The following is a 22,410-nucleotide window of genomic DNA, read 5'->3' as shown; positions in this document are numbered from 1 at the left end:
TTTCTTCCTTGTGTAGCTTTCCATGTAGTTTCTGGATTTTTTCTTTGCAACGATAGTAAGCGAACTCTGCATTCCTGTGCTTTGTGTTGGTGTGCTGGTATATGCTTTCCCTGTATATTTCTTTTCTGACTTGATTTGTGACTAGCTGTGTGTGTACACGGCTGTGTGCAGCCATTTGCTGAAATGCTGGTGTGTGTGTGTGTGTGTGTGTGTGTGAGAGAGAGAGAGAGAGAGAGAGAGAAGGAGACTATGGCTTTTCTGTTTGTACAAAATTCATGTCAGCCTATGAATGCTTCTGTCTGTGACTGGAGCTGTATGTGGTTACCTGTGGTCATAAGTGCACATTCAAGTTCACATACACAGAGATATGATTTTAGGGCTTGAACCTGGAAGTTTGTCTCCAGGATCATCTGAACCTGGATTCAGGTTCAGATCCAGGGCCATCTGAAACTGGATCGTGTGTGTGGGAAAGACCCAGGACCCATGAACGATGTCATCAGCTGTGTGTAATCGTCTGTGTGCAGCTGTGAATCTGTGTGTGTGATTTACCTGTTGATTGTTTGGCATGGCTGTGGGTCCAGCGGCAATGATGTTCAGAGTCTAGAGTGTCTGGAAATTGGCATAAGCCAATTTGTGTTAGTCTGTGCTCTCTGTGAGCGGCTCTGAGCCTGTGGGTATTGATAGTTGTAAGACTATCGTCACTCCGTGTGGCCACGTGTGTGACTGTCCCATGAGCCTGTGCTCTTAATGTGAAGTGGTGAATCTGTATGTGTTCATGTCTGTCAGTCTTTATTCTCTTGTGTGGCTGTGAGTCTTTGTGCACCTCTGTGAGCGATGGCGAGTTGGCCCCTGTATCTGAGCCCCTTGATGGGGCTGCGATGGGGCCTGTTGTGTAGCTGCGATCCCTGAGTGCGTAGGAGTCTCTCTCCTGCTGTGGGGAAGTAAACACCCCATCCCTTGTCCTCCTCCAACTGTGGGTGGGGTGAGGGCATCTAGGCCAGCTTTGAAGCCCCAGCCAGCTCCTGGCCTTTCCGGGAATTCTGTGTTCCCTGTCGGGGGTGGGCAGGTGGGCAAGGGGCCCAGACAGAGGCCTCTTGTCCACCTGGGCTTCAAGCAGCCCAGTCGAGGTGGGCCCAGACCCCAAGTCCACCCTGCCTGACATCCTGTAGCAGACATGTGCCTTGCCTGGGACAGGCATGCCTGTCATATGCCTGGAGGGAATGAACAGACGGACTCCCATAGAAGACAGACGGACAGACAGATAGTGGGACTTCTCAGGGCTTGGACAAGCCCCACCCCACGCTTGGGTGGGGTCCAGGACTACAGTCCCTCCCAGTTTGCAGACAGTGTGAGTTCACAGTCCACATTCCCCACCCAGCCACAAATGCCCTCCCTGCCTCCCTCTGGGGGCCTCCAAGATCTAGGGTCCTCTCGTGACTAGGCTGTCTGCCTGAGGTCTGCCTGGAATAGCCTGGCTACTATCCCTGCACCTGTTCTGCTGCTGTCCCCAGGCTCTCTGCCTGAATCTGCCTTTCTCTGCCTCTTTTCTTCTCTGCCTCAACCACTCCCTCTGTCCCTATCTCTCTGAGCTGATGTGTCTGGTCCTACCCTCTGTTTGGGGAGCTGTCTGGCTCTGTCTCCCACCTCTTTGCCAGTCTGTGTCTCCTGTCTATGACTGAGCCCGACTGCCTGTTGCCTTTCTGCAGGTGTTTCCACGAGCCTATCCCTACCCACCTGTCTGTTTCTGAGTCTGCCTGTGCGTCCCTTTCTCTCTGTCTCTGCCTGTCTACCAAGATCCCCTAGCATCCCCTCCTCCCACCCATCTGTCTTTCTGTTCCTTCTGTGGTCTGTCTGTTCCTGTGCTGTTTCTCATGGCTGCTTTCTTTGTAACTTCGTTTCTCCTACTCTCTGTCTCCTCTCTGCACCTTTTTCTGCCATCCATCCCATCTTGCTGTCCGTCTGCTCTGTGAGTCCATCCCCTCTGTCTGCCTGTACTCTCTCTAGCTGAGGGTCTACACCCTCAATCTTTCAGGCCATTTTCCCCCCACCAACACACAAACAAACCTCTGTCTCCCTCCAAGTGGGTCCAGATAGGGGGCGCCCCTTCTCCACCTCTTCCCCCGCCCAGGGCCAGAAGGAGGGAAACGAAATTAAAATTAGTATTTCTTCTCAGAAAAAAAAAAAAAAATACCGCGCCAGAGCAGGAGTCTGAGTTGCGGCCACTTCAGGAGCTGAGATGAGCAGGTAGGTGAGGAGGAAGCGTGGGCTGCGGGGACGGTGTTCCTGGGGGCCTGAGATATGAGTAGGGGTCCTGGGAGGGGCTCGGGGTTCCTTGGAGACATTTTAGCACTAGTGGGGAATGGAATGGCGTGACTGTGGGGGGTCCTTTTGGTACCTTGATCCCAGGAAGTGAATTCAGGTGTGGGTGGGAGGCTCCGGAGGGCACTGGCGGTGGGGGATGGGACTCCTTGAGACCCCTCCGTGTCCCAGGAACAGGATTCAGGACTTGGGAAAAGGATTTCCTGAGCCAGTTTGAGCTCTAATGGGGACCTTGAATGGGGGTTTCTGAGATACCTCCTTCCCAAGGAGTAAGCGCGGGAGGGGGCTGGGGTTTCTTCAGAGACGCTCTACCCACAAGACAGGGACTCCAGGCTCGGGTGGGGATTGCAGAGACACCCCCACCCCAGGAAACTCATTAGGCCACAGGAGGGGGTCTTTGATGGTCTCAGAGACTGCTCTTTCTCCGGAGGGGAAATGAGGGCTCGGGCCAGGTTCCTGAGACACCCCACACCCAGGAAGTTTCTCAAGTCTGGAAGTGTCTCCGAATTGACTTCTGTCAGAAGACGAGTGTTTAAGACTTGCTAGGGGTTCTGGAAAATACCTCTAGGCCCTAGAATCAGGGTTAAATGGGAGTCCCTGGGTCATTTCTGTCCCTGGGAAGGGGCTCGGTTTGGGGACTTGTCTTTGGCTTCTAGTGAAGATATTCAGAGTCATGGCAGAGAGCAGTCTGCAGCGTCTGGGGCAGGGGTCTCTGAGTCTGTCCCCCACCCTCAGCTCACTAACAGGTTGCATCAGCTCTGGGCTCGGGCTTGGGGGCCCAAGCGGGAAGGAGGGGGGTGAGGGCATTAGGAGGGGTGGGGCAGCCAGGCCGACACGTGTCCTTGCAAGGAGTGAGCCGCCTGGCCACGCAGTGAGGGTGGAGGGAAGGGGGGGGGCGCGGGGGACCGGGGAATGAAAGACACAGACGGCAAGAGAGACAGCGTGAGTCTGGGGTCTGGGAGGAGAGGCTATCCCTTCTCCACGTGGTCGGCTCATCTGCGCTGGGGTCCGGTTGTCTCTGTTGCTTTCTCTCTCTCTCTCCCCAACTATTTCTCTCTCACTGGCTCTCTCTCTGTGTCTCTCTGAGTAATTAACTAACTAACTATTGGCTTCTCTCCTCTGATTCTTTTTCTTCTCTCTCTCTCATCTCTTTCTCTGTCAGCCTGCCTCCATTTCTGTCCCTGTCTGTTCCTGCTCCCCTGTCTCATCTCTTTCTCCGTCTTTCTGTAGGTCTCTATAGGACTCCCCTCCCCCTTCTTCAGCTCTCCTCACTTTGAAGCACCCTCGTTCGTCTCTGATCCCCCACCCCATTTCTCTGCCCACAGGATGGAACTGCAGGATGCAAAGATGAATGGAGCCCTCCCTTCGGATGCTGTGGAGTGAGTCAGGGGTCCAAGGAGGTGGGCTCGGGGATTAGGGGTCAGGGTTACCCTCTTATTGGCTCCTATTTCCCTGCCCTATCCAGCTACAGGCAGGAACGTGAGGGCTTCCTGCCCAGTCGTGGTCCTGCTCCTGGGAGCAAGCCGGTCCAGTTCATGGATGTGAGTGGCCCCACAGACAGGATCTGTCCCGGTGGCACATTCCCCAGCTAATCTCCTCCCGCACTGCTCCCTCTTCCCCACTGCTCCTCCTCCCTGCTGTTCCCCTGCCCAGCTATCTCCCCACCACAGCTACGCACTCCTCGGTCGCTCCCCTCTCCAGATACTCCTCTTCCCCAGATATGCCCTTTCCAGCTCTCTCCCTGGCCTTGCTTCTCCCCACCCACTCTTCAGCCCAGTGACTGCCCTCCCTATCTGCTCCCCTCCCAACCTGCCTTTCTCCTCCAGCTGTTCTTCCTCCTCCAGCACTCCCCATCCTCAGCCGATCCCCACCTGCAGCGTCTCCCCTCCCCAGCTGTTTTACCTCTGGTGGCTGCTTCACCCTCCCCTGGTCCTCTCCACTTCCAGCTGCTCCCTCCAAAATTTGTCCTTCTAGTTTCCCCCTTCCTAGTTCTCCCCTTCGCAGCTTCTTCCGTCTTCAACTCTTCTTCCCTGCTAGCCTCTTCCCTCCTCCGATGGTCTCTCCTTGGCTTCTCTCCACCCCGCTTGCTCTTCTCCAGTCTTCCCTGGCCCTGGCATTAGTCTCCTTGCCCGGTGCACCCTCCCAATGTGTGCCCGGGCTTTGCTCCTTGCATGCAGTTCGAGGGGAAGACGTCGTTTGGAATGTCAGTGTTCAACCTCAGCAATGCCATCATGGGCAGCGGCATCCTGGGGCTGGCCTATGCCATGGCCCACACGGGAGTCATCTTCTTCCTGTGAGTCCATAGGTGGCCTTCGGGGCCAGGGGGTTGCAGGGCAGGTGGGAGGCCGGGGACAGCTCTGAGCTGTGCCACCTGCCGCAGGGCCCTGCTGCTGTGCATTGCGCTTCTGTCGTCCTACTCCATCCACCTTCTGCTGACCTGTGCTGGTATTGTAGGTGAGACCCAGAGCCTGGATCCCAGTCCCCACCCACCCCTTTGGACCCCAGACTCTGGACTCACATCCAGAGCTCAACGTAGACCTTGAACCCCAAACCTCAGACCCAACTCCCTGAATGCAGACCCCAGATGCCGGACCCAGCACCCCAGAATCCACCTCCAGACCACTACACTCTACCTCTAACCCCTACCCCTCAGTCCCCAGTTCCCCAGCTCCCACCATGGTCTCAGTCTATAGTCTGGCTCCAAGACCCCTACTCTCATCTCCAGCCCTCATCTTTTCCCTGGCCTCAGATCCCGCCTCCCAGACTCTGCCCCCAAACTCAACCCCAACTGCTTAACCCCCACCTTCAGCCTCCATCAGTCAAAGCCGATTCCCCCAAGCTCCAACTTCCCAGCTCCCGGGCCCTCTGGCCTGCACCCCTGGCCTGGCCTCTTGGACCTTCAACCCTGTTCCTGCTTTCCCCGCTAGGCATCCGAGCCTATGAGCAGCTGGGACAGAGGGCATTCGGGCCTGCGGGGAAGGTAGTGGTGGCCGCAGTCATCTGTCTGCACAATGTTGGGGGTGAGGACTCTGGGAGGTGGGGGTCAGCTTGGGGGGAGAGGGCGGAGTGAGGTGGGCTTCCCCAGGCTGGGCTGGGGAAGACAGGGTGGGGGCATGAAGAGAATCTTTCTGCTTACACCTCCCCCACCCGCACCAGCCATGTCCAGTTACCTGTTCATCATCAAATCTGAGCTCCCCCTGGTTATCGGCACCTTCCTGTACATGGACCCCGAGGGGTGAGTGAGCAACACCCCTTGGCTGGCCAGCAGCTCCTTGACTCTGCCTGCGAGGCCCGGTCGGTATCTTCAGCGCTGTTTGTGCAGCTGACTTCCAGGTGTTCTAGTTTGAGACTGCTGGGCAGGTCACTTGGGTCAGCCTGATTCCTCTGCGTGACTGTTGCTTTGATCACAGGAGTCCAGTCGACCGTGTGCTGATTTTGTGACTTATTCTGGCTACTTCTGGCCGGAGGCTGACTCTTTACGTCCGATTTAGTCTGCTGCTGACCATGTGTGTGTGAATGTACATAGCCAATGGACTCAGACTCTGCCTGTGGGTTTGACTCTGTCTGCCGGCCTGGCTGATTCTCTCGGGCTGGCTTTATGATTGACTACAGCTGTGTCCCGTATACTGTGATTCCAACCATATGTGTCTGACCCTCGATCACTCTGACTTCCCCTGTCCAGCTGATTGTTTGAGCTTGATTCTAGGTTCATCTGGCTGAATCTGTCTAGCTGTAAGCGTATGATCACTGACTCCAGCAGTGTGTGTGCATGTAGTACGCTGTGGTACCAACTATGTGTGACTCACTCTGACTGTATGTGTCGAGCCAACTCCATCTCTGTGTTTGATTTGGTGGCTGTTCTGGTAAATTCTCTCTGGTGTGTGTGTGTGTGTGATCCCTGACTGTGACTGACTGTGTCCTCTGTATTATGGTTGCAACCATATATGCTGGACTGTTCTGATTATGCATCTGGCTGACTGTGTGTGAGTCTGGATCCGCTGTGCTGGCTCGGTATGTGTGGGGGGCATGTGCACGATGGGACTCCAGCAGGGTTAGTGTGTATGTACAGTGTGTTGCAGTGCTTGTGCTCCAGCTGCACATGTGGAGCTGCCTCTGTGTGTTTCATGAACAGCTCTGTGTGTCCAGTGGCTAACTCTGCCTCTGGTCCCATGGGCTTTGCATGGTGTGTAGATGTCTCTGGTTTTGTCAGTCTGACTCTGGTCTGTATGACATTTTTTTTTGGATGGAGTCTCACTCTGTCGCCCAGGCTGGAGTGCAGTGGCATGATCTCGGCTCACTGTAACCTCTGCCTCCCAGGTTCAAGCAATTCTCCTTCCTCAGCCTCCTGAGTAGGTGGGATTACAGGCATGCACCACCATGCTCGGCTAATTTTTTAATTTTATTTTTTTGAGACAAAGTCTTACTCTGTTGCCCAGGCTGGAGTGCAGTGACACCGTCTTGGCTCACTGCAACCTCCGTCTCCCAGGTTCAAGCGATCCTTCTGCCTCATGCCCCATGCCCGGCTAATTTTTGTATTTTTAGTAGAGACGGGGTTTCACTATGTTGGCCAGGCTGGTCTTGAACTCCTGACCTCAGGTGATCCGCTCGCCTTGGCCTCCCAAAGTGCTGGGATTACTGGCGTGAGCCACCACACATGGCCAGTCTGACAATTTTAACCGAGTGCTTGATTTTTACTGTCTGTGTGTATCATTTTAGATTTTTGGTTTGATTCTGAAATACTAGATAGCTGACAGTGTGACCAGAGATGTCTGATTATATAGTTAGCTCCCATTGGTTTATTTCTGGGTAACTGCGTATGAGATAGAGACGTGTGAATGTCTAGAACACAGGCATTCAATCAAGTTGTTTTAAATGCATGAGCAGTTGTTCAGCTGATTCTGTCTTAACTGACTGTCTTGCCTGGTCACCTTCCTCCAATATCTGTACAGATCCCACCTTTTCTCTGAGCTTGGTTCCAACAGTGTGGCCAGCCGGATGATTTCGTTTCTATTTCAGTCTTTCTTTGACTGTGCGGCCAAGTCAGTCTACAGGCATACTTTTAGGCATCCAACAAACCTTGAGCTGTTCAAACAAGCATGCATGTGTGTTTCTGACTTTTGATGGACTCTGCATCGTGGCTTGTCTACTGGATCATCAGACTGTTGCTTACCTGTCAGACATACCACGATCGTGACTCACTCTCTTTGTGTCTGGCACCTTGTGTTGGACTGATTTTCTCTTTCTTTCTTTCCTTCTTCTTTCCCTCCCTCCCTCCCTCTTCTTTCTTCCTTCTTCCTTCCTTCCTTCCTTCCTTTCCTTTCCTTTCCTTCTTTTTTTTCTTCTTTCTTTCTCTCTCTCTCTCTCCCTCTCTCCCTCCCCCTCTCCCTCCTTCCTTCCTTCCTTCTTCTTTCTTTCTTTCTTTTTTTTTTTTTTCTTCAGGGTCTTGATGTGTCACCCAGGCTGGAGTGCAATGTCGCGATCTTGGCTCACTGCAACTTCTGCCTTCTGGGTTCAAGTGATTCTCCTGCTTCAGCCTCTTGAGTAGCTGGGATTACAGGTGTGCGCCACCATACCTGGCTATTTATTTATTTATTTTGAGATGGAGTCTCACTCTGTTGTCAGGCTGGAGTGCAGTGTCAAGATCTCAGCTCACTGCAAGCTCCGCCTCCCGGGTTCACGCCATTCTCCTGCCTCAACCTCCTGAGTAGCTGGGACTACAGGTGCTCCTCACCACACCCGGCTAACTTTTTTTGTATTTTTAGTAGAGACAGGGTTTCACCATGTTGGCCAGGCTGGTCTCGAACTCCTGACCTCAGGTGATCTGCCTGCCTCAGCCTCTCAAAGTGCTGAGATTACAGGCGTGAGCCACTGCACCTGGCCTGGACTGATTTTTACATTGAGTCTGACTGATTTGGGGTGTTTGACCATCTGGTTGTGCATCCACTTGCGACGTCTGATGGCAAGTTTTGTCCAGCTATGTATGTGTTAGCTGTGTCCCACCAACAGTATCTGACAATCTCATAATCAGCCTATTTTTGTCAACCCTATTGTGCCGTTTGTCACTGTAACCACCTGAATGACTTCTCATAGCTGAGGCTGTCAGCTTAACTCTCCTGACTTAGGGCAGAAAGCTGCCTGTTCAGCTGTCTTCTGTGAGTGTCGGCCTGACAGTTTCCTTTGACTGGCGGCTAGGCACTGTGTCTTCCTGTCTCTCTAGGGACTGGTTTTTGAAGGGAAACCTCCTCATCATCATCGTCAGTGTGTTAATCATCCTGCCCCTGGCCCTCATGAAACACTTGGGTAAGAGGTTCCCTGGGTTGGCCATTGGGTAGTGGGGTTAGACAGAAGAAGCCAGACTGAGAAAACCCCTATTCATTTTCAAGGGCTGCAGAACACCAGGAGAGCTTATTTGATGTGGGCTTGAACACATTAGTAGGAGTTTGCTATGGAGGGGAGGTTTTTCTGGGTGGAAGTAGAAGCTTATGCAAAGGCAACTGAGGTGGGCAGACCTTGAAGGCCAGACTAGGTGTTTGAGTTCACTGTACGGGTTTCCATTGATTTTTTTTTTTTTTTTTTTTTTTTTGAGACTGAGTCTCGCTCTGTCACCCAGGCTGGAGTGGGCAATGGCGTGGTCTCGGCTCACTGCAACCTCTGCCTCCCGGGTTCAAGCGATTCTCCTGCCTCAGCCTCCCGAGTAGCTGGGACTACAGGTGCGTGCCACCATACCCGGCTAATTTTTGTATTTTTAGTAGAGATGGGGCTTTGCCATGTTGGCCAGGCTGGTCTCGAACTCCTGACCTCAGGTGATCCACCCGCCTAGGCCTCCCAAAGTGCTGGGATTACAGGTGTGAGCCACCACGCCTGGCTGATTTCTGAGACTCTGTATTTTGCCCCTCTTAGGCTACCTGGGGTACACCAGTGGTCTCTCACTGACCTGCATGCTGTTTTCCTTGTTTCGGTGAGTCACAGAGAAGCGGAGAGAGAGTTTGGGACATTGGGACATAGCCTCCCCCATGACCTGGCTTCCCGGATGCCCCCATCCTCAGGTCATCTACAAGAAGTTCCAGCTTGGCTGTGCTATAGGCCGCAATGAAACAGCAATGGAGAGTGAAGCTCCCGTGGGACTCCACAACCAAGGGCTCAACAGCAGCTGTGAAGCCCAGATGTTCACAGTTGACTCACAGGTGTGTGTGCAGGCATGTAGGAGATTGCAACACACTCAGGCCCTCTGGTTCTGTCACACGGTGCATCCTGTTCAGAGTGGAGCTGGATATTGGACACTGGGGGCTTCTGTGTGTCTGATATGGAGGGCAATTACAGGGTGGGAGGGGGATGGGAAGAAGGGGATGGACCCCTGTGGGCTCTAATCCCATGTACTCGGGCATTCCCCTAGATGTCCTACACTGTGCCCATTATGGCTTTTGCTTTTGTCTGCCACCCTGAGGTGCTGCCCATCTATACGGAGCTCTGCCGGTGAGTGGGCAGGCAAGTGGGCCTGCATGATGGGCCAGCAAGTGGGGCAGTAACCGGAATGTCTGACGCTCCCTACAGCAGTCCTGGGACTGTCACTTGGTGGAAGCTAGCTTGTGCCATGGGAGGGGTTTGGGGTGGCCAGGAGGTCTTGGGGGATTCAGGGTAGTGATGGTTTGCTGATCGGGGCTTAAGTATTCTCCTAATATCCAGCACAAATGTGGATGGACAGAGTCGGGAAGCAGAGATCAGATGATCAGATGGAGGGGGTGATATGCATGGCTGGTGGTATGGGGATGGGGAGGTACCGACAGACAGAGGTGGAGGCAGGGATGATATGATGGGAGATGTGTGGATGATCAGACAGAGGGACAGCATGGATGGTCAGATGGAAGAGGCGGTGGCAGTCAGATGCAGGGGAGAGGGAGATGGTCACATGGGGGGAGATATGGATGGTCAGAGAAGGGGTTTTGGCTAGTCACAGGGGAGGCAGAGATGGGTGTCCCCATGTGTGCCAGCTGAATGTCAGTCTGGGAGAAGGGGACTCTGGAGGGTGGAGGCTGGCTTTGAGGGACCTGGGCAAGTCCCAGGGTCTGGGCATGACAGTTCCACGACCTCTACACCTCAGGCCCTCCAAGCGCAGGATGCAGGCCGTGGCCAACGTGTCCATTGGGGCCATGTTCTGCATGTATGGGCTCACGGCGACCTTTGGATACCTCACCTTCTACAGTGAGTGGGGCTGCGGCTAGGGCTGGGGGGAGGGGGAAGGCCTGGGGCCGGAGCCTCTGAGCTCTTTCCTTCTGTGACCACGGACCTGTCAGTTTCCAAACAGAAGGTGTGCCTCACTTGTGTGGATTTTGTCACTGTGCATGTATGTATGGGTTTCTGGGGCATTGGTCCTGGTGCTGTCTCCACATCCTGCATCCCGTACCCCCTGTCTCATGGTCCAGGCAACGTGGAGGCGGAGATGCTGCACATGTACAGCCAGAAGGACCCTCTCATCCTCTGTGTGCGCCTGGCCGTGCTGCTCGCGGTGACCCTCACTGTGCCAGTCGTGCTGTTCCCAGTGCGTGGGGCCCATGGCTCAGAGGGACATGGATGGATGGGTATAGGGTGTAGGCATGGATGTGTGGGTCGAGGCTGGAGACAGGAGTGGATGGATGGATGAAGGAGGCAAGGATGGACAGATAGAAAAGGGCAGCGTTTTCAGATGGACAGAGATGGCAAAAATCGATAGACAGAAGTGGGAAGGACATAGATAGCAGGAGAGAGAGGGTCAGGGGACAGGGTAGTCAGTTGGAGGGAGGAGACACAGATGGATGGCTAGAAAGAAGAGGGAGGCAGGAAGGGTCAGTTGGAGGGTACAATTAAGAAACCGGGATGGACAGAAAAAGGGTGGAGGCTGAAGTGATGGGATGTAGGAGGGTCAAGGCTCCGAGATGGGGAGGCAGAACTAATTAGACAGAGGAGGGAGGTAGAGGTCAGGTGGAGAGAGGCAGGGACCTCACACAGGGTAGAAGGACCGGTGGATGGTCAGACAGAAGGAGAGGCGAAGATGGTCAGCTAGAGGAGGAGGCAAGGATTTCAGACAGTGGGTGCAGGTGCCGATGGGTGTTCAGACAGAAGGAAGAGAAGTGGATTGTCAGAGGATGGAGGCAGGAAGCCTGTTCAGAACATGGAGACACAGATGATGGGTTAGGCGGGGTGAAGTCATAGACAGTCAGAGGAACGGGAAATCAGGGATCTCAGACAGAGGGTGGAGCTAAAGACAGATGATCACGTGGAAGCGGGGCAGCACTAGGGTCCTGACTTCTATCCCACCCTACTCTGGCCACAGATCCGCCGGGCCTGCAGCAGCTGCTTTTCCCAGGCAAGGCCTTCAGCTGCCGCGACATGTGGCCATAGCTCTGATCCTGCTTGTTTTGGTCAATGTCCTTGTCATCTGTGTGCCGACCATCCAGGATATCTTTGGAGTTATCGGTCAGTACACCTCACCCCAGTCCCATACCCCATCTAATGTGGGCCTTGTCCCCAAGTCAGTTGACTCCTATCCCTCCTTCTTGTCCTCCAGGGTCCACCTCAGCCCCCAGCCTCATCTTCATCCTCCCCAGCATCTTCTACCTCCGCATTGTACCCTCTGAGGTGGAGCCTTTCTTATCCTGGCCCAAGATCCAGGTAAGCATTCCAGGGCAGAGCTAGGGAGAGAGGGAGCACTCCAAGGAGGGAGTGCTCACTCCAGGATGGTTGGAAGTGAAAGGGACATGCATAGGAGGGGGCTGGGAGAGCATATGAAAGAATGGTCTGGAAGAATGAAGGTGATTGTCTTAGGAAGGGCAGAGGAGACAGAGCACCAGCAGGGTCCAGGAAGACAGGGAGCACTCAAACAGGGGCTGGCATAGAGGGAGCATTCTCCAGACAGACGGAAGGAGCACTATTGGGAAGAGAGCTGAAGCACCTTCAAGAAGGAGGATGAGGAGCGTACTCTCTCATGGGTCCTGGGAAGGTAGAAGGGGACTCGCAGAAAGGGGCTGGCTGTAAGGAAGGAGAGGGCACACGGAGGAGGGTCAGGAATGGATGAAGCACTCTCTGAAGGAGGTGGAAAACTTGAGGAATATTCTCAGAAGGCAATTGGGTGAGGAGTCCCAACCAGCCCCATCTTGTCTCTCTGGCCCGCAGGCCCTGTGCTTTGGAGTCCTGGGAGTCCTCTTCATGGCCGTCCGTCTAGGCTTTATGTTGCCAACTGGGCCACAGGCCAGAGCAGCCTGTCTGGACACTGATCAGGCCCTGCTGGCCCAGGTCCCTGTGCGCATGCACATGGAGGGGTCGGGGCCGATCCCTAGGGTCCCTCCTGCCCAGCATGTGGAGGTGGCTGGTTCCCATGAACGTGGTTGTCAGAGGCGGGGCACAGCAGAGGCTGCAGACTGGCCCACTTCCCTCCTCCCCAGGGATGCCAAGCTTGGATCATGGCCCTAATCCCAACCCCAACCCCATGGGAGAGGAGGAGGAGGAGGAGGAAGAAGGTGGCGGAGGAGGAGGAGGAGGGCAGGTCCTGGCGGAGCCTTTGCCCAGCCCAGTCCTCTCTGCCTTCTCCTGGCTGAAGCTGTTTGTCAGGATTACCCTCGGGCTAAAGAGAAAAAATAAAGATGTTGAGCTACTACTCTGGACTCCGCCTTCTGATCTTTCTCTGAGTCTTGCTGGGGGAGCCTGCCGGAGTCCAGGCTGGAGCAAACTGAAGCCCTATGAGTGGGACTGTGCCTGCTATGCGTTCACTCACTTCACTCTTTCAGTAACTTGCTACTCAAGTTAATATTTCACTCACTTGGCAGGAGCAGTGACTCACACCTGTAATTCCAGCACTTTGGGAGGTTGAGGCCGGCGGATCACCTGAAATCACGAGTTTGAGACCAGCCTGGCCATCATGGCAAACCCCATCTCTACTAAAAAATACTAAAATTAACTGGTTGTGGTGGCGCACGCTGTAGTCCCAGCTACTTGGGAGGCTGAGACAGGAGAATCACTTGAACCCGGGAGGCGGAGGTTGCAGTGAGCTGAGATCGTGTCACTGTACTCCAGCCTAGGCAACAGAGTGAGACTCCATCTCACACACACACAAAAAGACTTCACTCATTCACTCAGTAAACATCTACTGAAAGCCTACTGGGTGCCAGGCACTATTGTAGGTGCTGGGGTATAGCAGTGAACCAAGCAGACAATAGTGCCCTGGAGTTGATGTTCTGACACATGAGTGGGCAAATCCATCCTGCTGCTATTTTGGTATGGCCCTTGAAATAAGACTGGCTTTCATATTTCTAAATGATTGAAAAAAGGTGGACCCAGCACAGTGGCTCATGCCTGTGCAGTACTTTGGGAGGTTGAGGCAGGAGGATCATTTGAGAGCAGCCTGGGCAACACAGCAAGACCCCATCTCTACAAAAAATATTAAAAGAAATAGCCGGGTGTGGTAGTGCACGCCTACAGTCCCAGCTACTTGGGAGACTGAGGTGGGAGGATCTCTTGAGCCCGGGAGATTGAGGTTGAGGCTGTAGTGAGCCATGATCACACCATTGCACTGTAGCCTGAGTGACAGAGTGAGACCCTGTCTCAAAAAGAAAAGGGGCTGGGTGTGGTGGTTCATGCCTGTAATCCTAGCACTTTGGGAGGCCGAGGCAGGTAGATCACCTGAGGTCAGGAGTTCTAGACCAGCCTGGCCAACATGGTGAAACCCCGTTTCTACTAAAACTACAAAAATCAGCCAGGCATGGTGGTACGTGCCTGTAATCCCAGCTACTCAGGAGGCTGAGGCAGGAGAATCACTTGAGCTCAGGAATCAGAGTTTGCAGTGAGCCGAGATCTCACCACTGCACTCCAACCTCTGTCTCAAAAAAAGAAAAGAAAAGAAAATGAAAAAATATTATTAAAAGAAATAATATTCTGTGACACTTGGAAATTATATGAAATTCAAATTTCAGTGTCTAAATCATTTACATATCAATTTCAGTGTCCGTAAATTAATTACATATCATTTACAGTGTCTTCTTCATTTACATATTGTTTGTGGCTTTCTCATGCAGAACTGAGGATTTGCAACAGAGACCATATGGCCTGCAAAGCCTGAGCTATTGACTCTCTGGTCCTTTTCAGAAAATGTTAGCTGACCTCTGACCTAACAAAGAGAAGAAAAGAGAAATAATTCCTCATAAAGATGAGTGCAATGAAGAAAATGAGCGATGTGAGAGTGGTGTGGGGAGGTGGTGGGTGAGGAGGCGTTCAGTGAGACCTTGCTGAGGAGGGGACAATGAGTTTGGTTCTAGGTTGGCTGAAAGGAGCAAGCCTCATGATTATTTTGGCAAAGGGTGTTCCAGGCAGAGGGAGCAACAGGTGCAAGGACCGCGAGGTAGGAACGAGTATGGCTGGTCCAAGCAAGAGCAAGGAGAAGCTAGCATGAGTATGTGAGTGCCATTTTCACCACAGCCTTGTCAACAGCCTGAGCAATGAAACAGATTTTTGTCAACTCATAGAAAAAATGGTATTGCCATTACAATTCACGTGTGTGTGTGTGTGTGTGTGTGTGTGTATTTCTAATTCTTAATTTTTAATTTTTAACTTTTTTTGAGACAGGGTCTTGCTCTGTCACCCAGGCTGGAGTGCAGTGGTGCCATCACAGCTCACTGAAGCTTCAGCCTCCCAGGCTCAAGCTATCCTCCTGCCTCAGCCTTCTGAGTAGCTGGGACTACAGGCATGCGCCACTGTGCCTGGATAACTTTTTAAAATTTTCAGTAGAAATGGGATCTCTCTATATTGCCTAGGCTGGTCTCAAACTCTTGGGCTCAAGTGATCCTCACCCTTGGCCTCCCAAAGTGCTTGGATTACAGGCATGAGCCATATTTATGAAAGAAGGTTTTTTTTTTTTTTGAGACAGGGTGTCACTGTCACCCAGCCCGGAGTGCAGTAGCGAGATCACGGCTCACTGCAACCTCAACTTCCCGGGTTCAAGTGATTCTCTTACCTCAGCCTCCCAAGTAGCTGGGACCACAGGCATATGCCACCACACCCGGCTTATTTTATTTTGTTTTATTTTATTTTAGTTTTTAGACGAAGTCTTGCTCTTGTCTCCCAGGCTGGAGTGCAACGGCGCGATCTCGGGTCAATGCAACCTCTGCCCCCCAGGTTCAAGTGATTCTCCTGTCTCATCCTCCCGAGTAGCTGGGACTACAGGTGCGTGCCACCACGCCTGGCTAACTTTTTGTATTTTTAGTAGAAACAGGGTTTCACCATGTTAGCCAGGATGGTCTCGATCTCCTGACCTCGTGATCCGCCCACCTCAGCCTCCCAAAGTGCTAGGATTGCAGGCGTGAGGCACCGCACCCAGCCTGAAGGAAGCTTTTAGATGTTGGAGAGACATTTGCTTATCTTCCCAGATAATTTTTATGCATTTATAAGCTACTACACATATATATTATTTCCCTGCTTCTACTTACAAATAGGGCAGTTGACTGTAGTTGATTAATACTATAGCTCCTTGTTTCACTGTTCTTTATCCCTTAATGCCACTAAACTTAAGCTCAATAAGTCATTCTTTTTGATAATAACAGTAACCTGAAATTCCAGTACCGGGCCTTAAAAATGCAAGTCTTGGCTGGGCATGATGACTCATGCTTGTAATCCCAGCACTTTGGGAGGCCAAGGCAAGAGGATGACTTGAGGCCAGGAATTTGAGACCAACCTGGGCAACAAAATGAGATCCTGTCCTACATTTTTTTTTAATTAGCTGGGCATGCTGGTGTGCACCTGCAGTCTCAGCTACTCAGGGAGGCTGAGGTGGGAGAATTGCTTGAACTCAGGAGTTCAAGGCTGCAGTGAGCTGGATTGGATCACTGCACTCCAGCCTGGGCAAGAGTGAGACCTGTCTCAAAAAGCAAAACAAAACAAAAAACAAAACAAAACAAAAGAAAACAAGAAACCTCATACCCATTAATAGTAACTCCCCACTCCACCCAGCTTTCGGGAACCATGAATCTACTTTCTGTCCCTATGGATTTGCTTATTCTTGGCATTCATACAAGTGGAATCATACACTGTGGCCTTTTGTGTCCGGCTTCTTTCACTTAGCCTATTTTCAAGGTTTATGCATGTCACAGTAAGTATCAGTACTTCATTAAATCTTCTGATCCATGAAAAATGGGCTACCTTTCCATTTATTTAGGTCTTTAATTTCCTTCAGCAATGTTTTGTAGTTTTCAGTGCAGAAGTCTTACACTTCCTTGGGATGCAAGTCCTACTTAGGGGATTTTAGTAGTTTTTAGTGCTGCTATGACAGAATACCTCAGACTGGGTAATTTGTATAGAACAGACATTTATTTTCTCACAGTTCTGGAGGCTGGAAAGTCCAATATCAAGGCACCAGCATCTGGTCAGGGCTTTTTGCTGCATTCTCATATGGCAGAAGGCAGAAGGACATGAGAGAAGCAACTCCCTCCATCTCATTTATAAGGACACATAATCTCATTTATGAGGGAGAACCCCTCATGGCCTAGTCACTTCTTAAAGACCCTATCTCTTAGTACTGTCACATTGACAACACCTGAATTTTGGAGGGACACATTCAAACCATACTAGCAATTAAAATAACATCTTAATTTTTAGCAATCTATTTCAGATTAATACCAGCTTAATTTCAATACTATACAAAACATTGCTCGTATATAGCTTTGTCCACTCCCTTTACTGCCACTAAACTTAAGCTCAACAAGTCATTCTTTCTGATAATAATGATAACCTGAAATTCCAGCACCTGGCCTTAAAACTGCAAGTCTTGGCTGGCATGATGACTCATGTCTGTAATCTCGGCACTTTGGGAGGCTAAGGAAGGTGGATGACTTGAGGCCAGGAATTTGAGACCAACCTGGGCACCAAAGTGAGATCTTGTCCCTATACAATATTTATTTATTTATTTATCTATTTATTTAGAGACAGAGTCTTGCTTTGTTGCTCAGGCTGGAGGCAATGCAAGGTGCGATCTTGGCTCACTGCAACCTCAGCCTCCCAGGTTCAATCGATTTTCCTGTTTCAGCCTCCAAGTAGCTGGACTACAGGCATGTGCCACCATGCCCAGCTAATTTTTGTATTTTTAGTAGAGAAACGGGGTTCACCATGTTGGCCAGGCTGATCGCAAACTCCTGAGCTCTGGTGATCCGCCTGCCTTGGCCTCCCAAAGTGCTGAGATTACAGGTGTGAGCCCCCACGCCCGGCCCCGTTTTTTTTTTTTTTTTTTTTTTTTTTTTAATTAGTTGGGCATGGTGGTTTGCATCTGCAGTCCCAGCTACTCAGGGAGGCTGAGGTGGGAGAATTGCTTGAACCGAGGAGTTCAGGGCTGCAGTGAGCTGTGATTGCACTGCTGCACTCCAGCTGGACAGAGTGAGACCTTGTCTCAAAAAGAAAAAAAGCAAGTCTTCATATTTCACAGAAAGCACCCCAAAAAGAGATGAGGGTGATGTCCCTACTCCTCGCACCAGCAGCAAGAATTTTTCATTTTGGTTATTACACTTTTAACTCCAGAATTTCTATTTGGTTCGTTTTTTATATTTCTATGTCTGTACTGATATCTCTATTTGGTGAGATATTGTTTCTATACTTTAGTTCTTTAGACATAGTTTCTTTGAGGTTTTTGGACATATTTTAAATAGCTCATTTAAAGTCTTTTTATTAGAAAACCCAGCATCTGGCTGGGCATGGTGGCTCACACCTTGATCCCAGCACTTTGGAGGAAAGGCGGTGGATCACTTGAGGTCCGGAGTTCAAGACCAGCCTGGCCAATATGGTGAAACCCTGTCTCTACTAAAAATACAAAAATTAGCCAGGTGTGTGGTGGGTGCCTGTAGTCCCAGCTACTTGGGAGGCTGAGGCAGGAGGATTGCTTGAGTCTGGGAGGCAGAGATTGCAGTGAGCCGAGATCGCACCACTGCACCCCAGCCTGGGTGATAGAGCGAAACTCTGTCTCAAACAAAACAAAACAAAACAAAACAAACCCCCAAAAAGTAATAAAACATTAAGAAAAAACAGGAAAACCCACATCTTGGCTTTCTCAGGGACGATTTCTATAGATGGTCTTTTTTCTTTATTCTGTGGATGGGTCATAGTTTCTTCTTTTTTTGCATGTGTCATAATTTTTTATTGAAAACTGGACATTTCAAATAATACAATGTGGCAACCCTGGAAACCAGATTCTGTCCCCTCCCTAGGATTTCTTGTTGCTGTTTTGTTTGTTTGTTTTTAATGTTGTTTAGGCTGAGCTTGGTGGCTCATGCCTGTAATCCCAGAACTTTGGGAGGCCAAGGCAGGAGGATCATTTGAGCCTAGGAGTTTGAGACCAGCTGGGGCAACATAGTGAGACCCCATCTCTAAAAAACAAATTAAATTAGCTTGGTGTGGTGCACATGCCTAAGTCCCAGCTACTCAGGAGGCTGATGCCGGAGGATTGCTTGAGCCTGGGAGATCAAGGCTGCAGTGAGCCATGTTAGTGCCACTGTACTCCAGCCTGTGAGACAGAGCAAGACCCTGTCTCAAAACACAAGTTTGTTTAGTTTTTTCCTGAACAAATCTGTAGTGTCTATTCTTGTCCTCTGTGGCCACTGAAGTCTCTTGGTTAGCTTAGTGGCCACTAATGATTGAAAGAGATTCTTTATGCCTGGAACCTGTATGTCTCCCAGTCTTTGCCAAGGGGATCTGGTGTGTGTTGGGACATACCTTCTGCACTCAGCCTGGTAATTACAACGTTGCCTTATCTTTCTCTTCCTGCTTGCTCAGAGCCTTGAGAGGTCTGTCAGAGGTGAGAGCTTAAAGCCTACTTAGGTCTTCTGTGGGCATTTGCCTAGCTGCAGCCCAGGGCGTATGTGTGTGGCCTTCTAGATTCCGAGGCATATGTTGGAGTTATTCAAGCCCCAATAGATATCCCATTTTCCAGCCTTTCTTTCTTTCTTTCTTCTTTTTTTTTTTTTTTGAGATGGAGTCTCTCTGTCACCAGGCTGGAGTGCAGTGACAAGATCTCGGCTCACTGCAACCTCAGCCTCCAAGGTTCAAGCAATTCTCCTGCCTCAGCCTCCTGAGTAGCTAGGATTACAGGTGCACACCACCATGCCTAGCTAATTTTTGTATTTTTAGTAGAGACTGGGTGTCTAGTAGAGACCATGTTGACAAGGATGGTCTCGATCTCTTGACCTCGTGATCCACCTGCCTCAGCCTCCCAAAGTGCTGGGATTACAGGCATGAGCCACTGCGCCTGGCCTCCAGCCTTTCCTTTTAAGCTTGTTGGTTGACGTATTGTTTTCCCCAACTGCTATTCACTACCCCAGGTTGTAGTGTCAGTTTGAGTGAGGTCAAATGAAGACAAGCCTTTCAAGTGGGTTCTTCCAGGGAACCACCAGACAAGTCAAAACAAACAACTGTAATTCTTTGTGAAAGGTCCATTCTTTTCTCTCTGGTACTGGTACCTGTACTGGGAATGCAGATCATTATCTTCAGGGCTACCACCAAGCTGGGAGTAGGAGATGGGGCGAGGGTAAGTTAAAATACCACAAAGTTTATAGTTCTTATGGAGGTTCAGCTGGTTTTTCTCCCTTCCCTCCTTCCTTCCTTCCTTCCTTCCTTCCTCCCTCCCTCCCTCCTTCCTTTTTCTTTCTTTCTCTTTTTTTCTTTGACAGTCTTGCTCTGCTGCCCAGGCTGGAGTGCAGTGGTACCATCTCAGCTCACTGCAACCTCCACTTCCCGGGTTCAAGCAATTTTCGTGTCAGCCTCCTGAGTAGTGGAGATTACAGACGCGTGCCACCACGCTTGGCTAATTTTTGTATTTTTAGTAGAGATGGAGTTTCACCATGTTGGCCTGGCTGGTCTCGAACTCCTGACCTCAGGTGATCCGCCTACCTCAGCCTCCTGAAGTGCTGGATTACAGGCGTGAACCACTCAGCTGGTTTTTCTTGATTAAACATTCCTCTGCTTGTTACAAGCTTCGGTTAGTTTTCAAAGTTCAGAAAAAGTTGATTCTGATAGTTTTTGCCAGTTTTTTCACTGATTTTTATAGAGGCATAGATTTTTGGAGTTCTCTATTCCACCATTTACTTTGTGTTAGCAACATTAAACATTTTAAACATCATTACTTGACTTTAAAAGGTTTAAATTTGATTGATAACTTTAGTTTTCATTTTCACACGTCCTTTGATTACTTTAACTCTAATTTCCTTTTCTTTCAATGTTTGTGTTATTGTGGCCTAGAACTTTATTTTTGTTACTTTTTCTTTCTCCACATGGTCTAATGCGGCCTAGTATTTTAGCACCACTTCAAATTTATGATCCCCAAATGCTCCCAATCAGTTTTTTCCAAATGGCATCATCTTAATGAACACTGGATTATAATTAAACTACATTAAAGCAACATGCGTTTTAGTAGATAATTCCTTAAATAATAAAGTAATAGGTCTGGGTAAGCTCACATAAGGAGCATTGGTGCTTTTTACCAAAGCTGGAAAATTCTCAGCCATTATCCCTTTGAACATTGTTCTCCATAAATCTTTCTATTCTCCCTTTCTATAATTTGTGTTCAATATATGTGAGCTCTTTTCATTCTATCCTCTATATCTTTATATTTTCCATTTCTTTTTTGTTTTTGTTTTTGACACGGAGTTTCACTCTCGTCCAGGCTGGAGTGCAATGGCGCAATCTCGGCTCACTGCAACCTCCACTTCCCGGGTGCAAGTGATTCTTGTGCCTCAGCCTCCTGAGTAGCTGTGATTACAGGCATGCATCACCATGCCTGGCTAAGTTTTGTATTTTTAGTAGAGATGGGGTTTCACCATATTGGTCAGGCTGGTCTGGAACGCCTGACCTCAGGAGATCCACCCGCCTTGGCCTCCCAAAGTGCTGGGATTACAGGCGTGAGCCACCACGCCCGGCCTATTTTCTGTTTCTTTATCTCTAATTGTCTGTTTTCCTCAGAGCTATATTTTAGTTCACTAATTATTTCTTCATTTGTGTCTCATCTGCAGTTTAATACGTTATTAATTATTTAAATCACCATTTTCACTTCTAGAAGTTGTATTTGGTTATTGTGCAGGTATTCACATAAGCCTGTTGTTTCTCATCCTGATCTTTCATTAAGAAATGTATTTTTAGCTTGGGCAACATAGTAAGACCCCATCTCTAAAAAAAAAAAAAAATTGCTGGGTATGGTGGCATGTGCCTGTAGTCCTAGCTACTTGGGAGGCTGAGGCAGGAGGATTGCTTGATCCCAGGAGTTCGAGGCTGCAGTGAGCTATAATTGCCCCACTACACTCCAGCCTGGATGACAGTGTCTCAAAAAAGATTATATGTTTTACCCTTTTTACTTGGGAATAATATAGATTTATGGGAAATTGCAAAAATAGTACAGAGATGTCCCATATACCCTTTACTCAGTTTCCTCTATACTATAGTAGTGTAAAAATACTATAGTACAATATCAAAACCAGGAAATTGACATTGGTACAATAGTGTGTGTAGTCCTATGCCTTTTTATCCCATGTGTAGACTCCTGTAACCAACACCATAATCAAGATACAGAACATGGCTGCACTTTGTAGATGTCGCATGTCCCGGGTGGTCCTCAGGCACTGTCAGATTTTGGACTTTCTGAAGATCGTCCCTGGATCTCGGGTTAAAAATCTGTATTCTAGTCTGAACCGTGGGAAGAAAAAAATAGTCGATCTGTGGTTTTTCTACTTGAAGGACACAATGTTTTCCAAACTAGCACCTTTGCAGAGGTTTGCTGAACTTAGTGGTGGAGCTCATTCTTCAGTGGCTTCTGCTACATCTGTTGCAACTAAAAAAACAATCCAGACTGTGCGCAGTGGCTCACGCCTGTAATCCCAGCAATTTGGGAGGCCAAGGCGGGCAGATCACCTGAGGTTGGGAGTTCGAGACCAGCCCGGCCAACATGGAGAAACCCCCCTCTCTACTAAAAGTACAAAATTAGCCCAGTACCGTGGTGCATGCCTGTAATCCCAGCTACTTGGGAGGCTGAGGTAGGAGAATTGCTTGAAACCGGGAGGCAGAGGTTGCGGTGAGCTGAGATTTCGCCATTGCACTACAGCCTAG

General features: G+C 50.1%; 1 protein-coding gene across 1 annotated transcript; it reads left to right on the top strand.

The window, feature by feature from the left end:
• The first annotated feature begins 1,385 nt into the window (after positions 1-1,385).
• SLC38A5 (solute carrier family 38 member 5) lies at positions 1,386-12,946 on the top strand. The gene is given in 18 exon segments (XM_033201240.1): positions 1,386-2,244; positions 3,645-3,698; positions 3,785-3,860; positions 4,497-4,612; positions 4,700-4,773; positions 5,247-5,339; positions 5,476-5,554; positions 8,537-8,619; positions 9,220-9,281; positions 9,366-9,503; positions 9,713-9,792; positions 10,418-10,518; positions 10,740-10,866; positions 11,637-11,671; positions 11,674-11,769; positions 11,861-11,964; positions 12,466-12,520; positions 12,523-12,946. Coding segments are annotated over 18 exon segments (1,425 nt in total). The 5' UTR covers positions 1,386-2,236; the 3' UTR covers positions 12,567-12,946.
• Positions 12,947-22,410: the final 9,464 nt, after the last annotated feature.

The sequence above is a fragment of the Trachypithecus francoisi genome, unplaced genomic scaffold (genome assembly GCF_009764315.1).
Source record: "Trachypithecus francoisi isolate TF-2019V2 unplaced genomic scaffold, Tfra_2.0 Lachesis_group6, whole genome shotgun sequence".
Classification (NCBI taxonomy): domain Eukaryota; kingdom Metazoa; phylum Chordata; class Mammalia; order Primates; family Cercopithecidae; genus Trachypithecus; species Trachypithecus francoisi.
The sequence above is the reverse complement of the archived record's forward strand: the minus strand, read 5'-3'. Positions and strand labels throughout refer to the sequence as shown.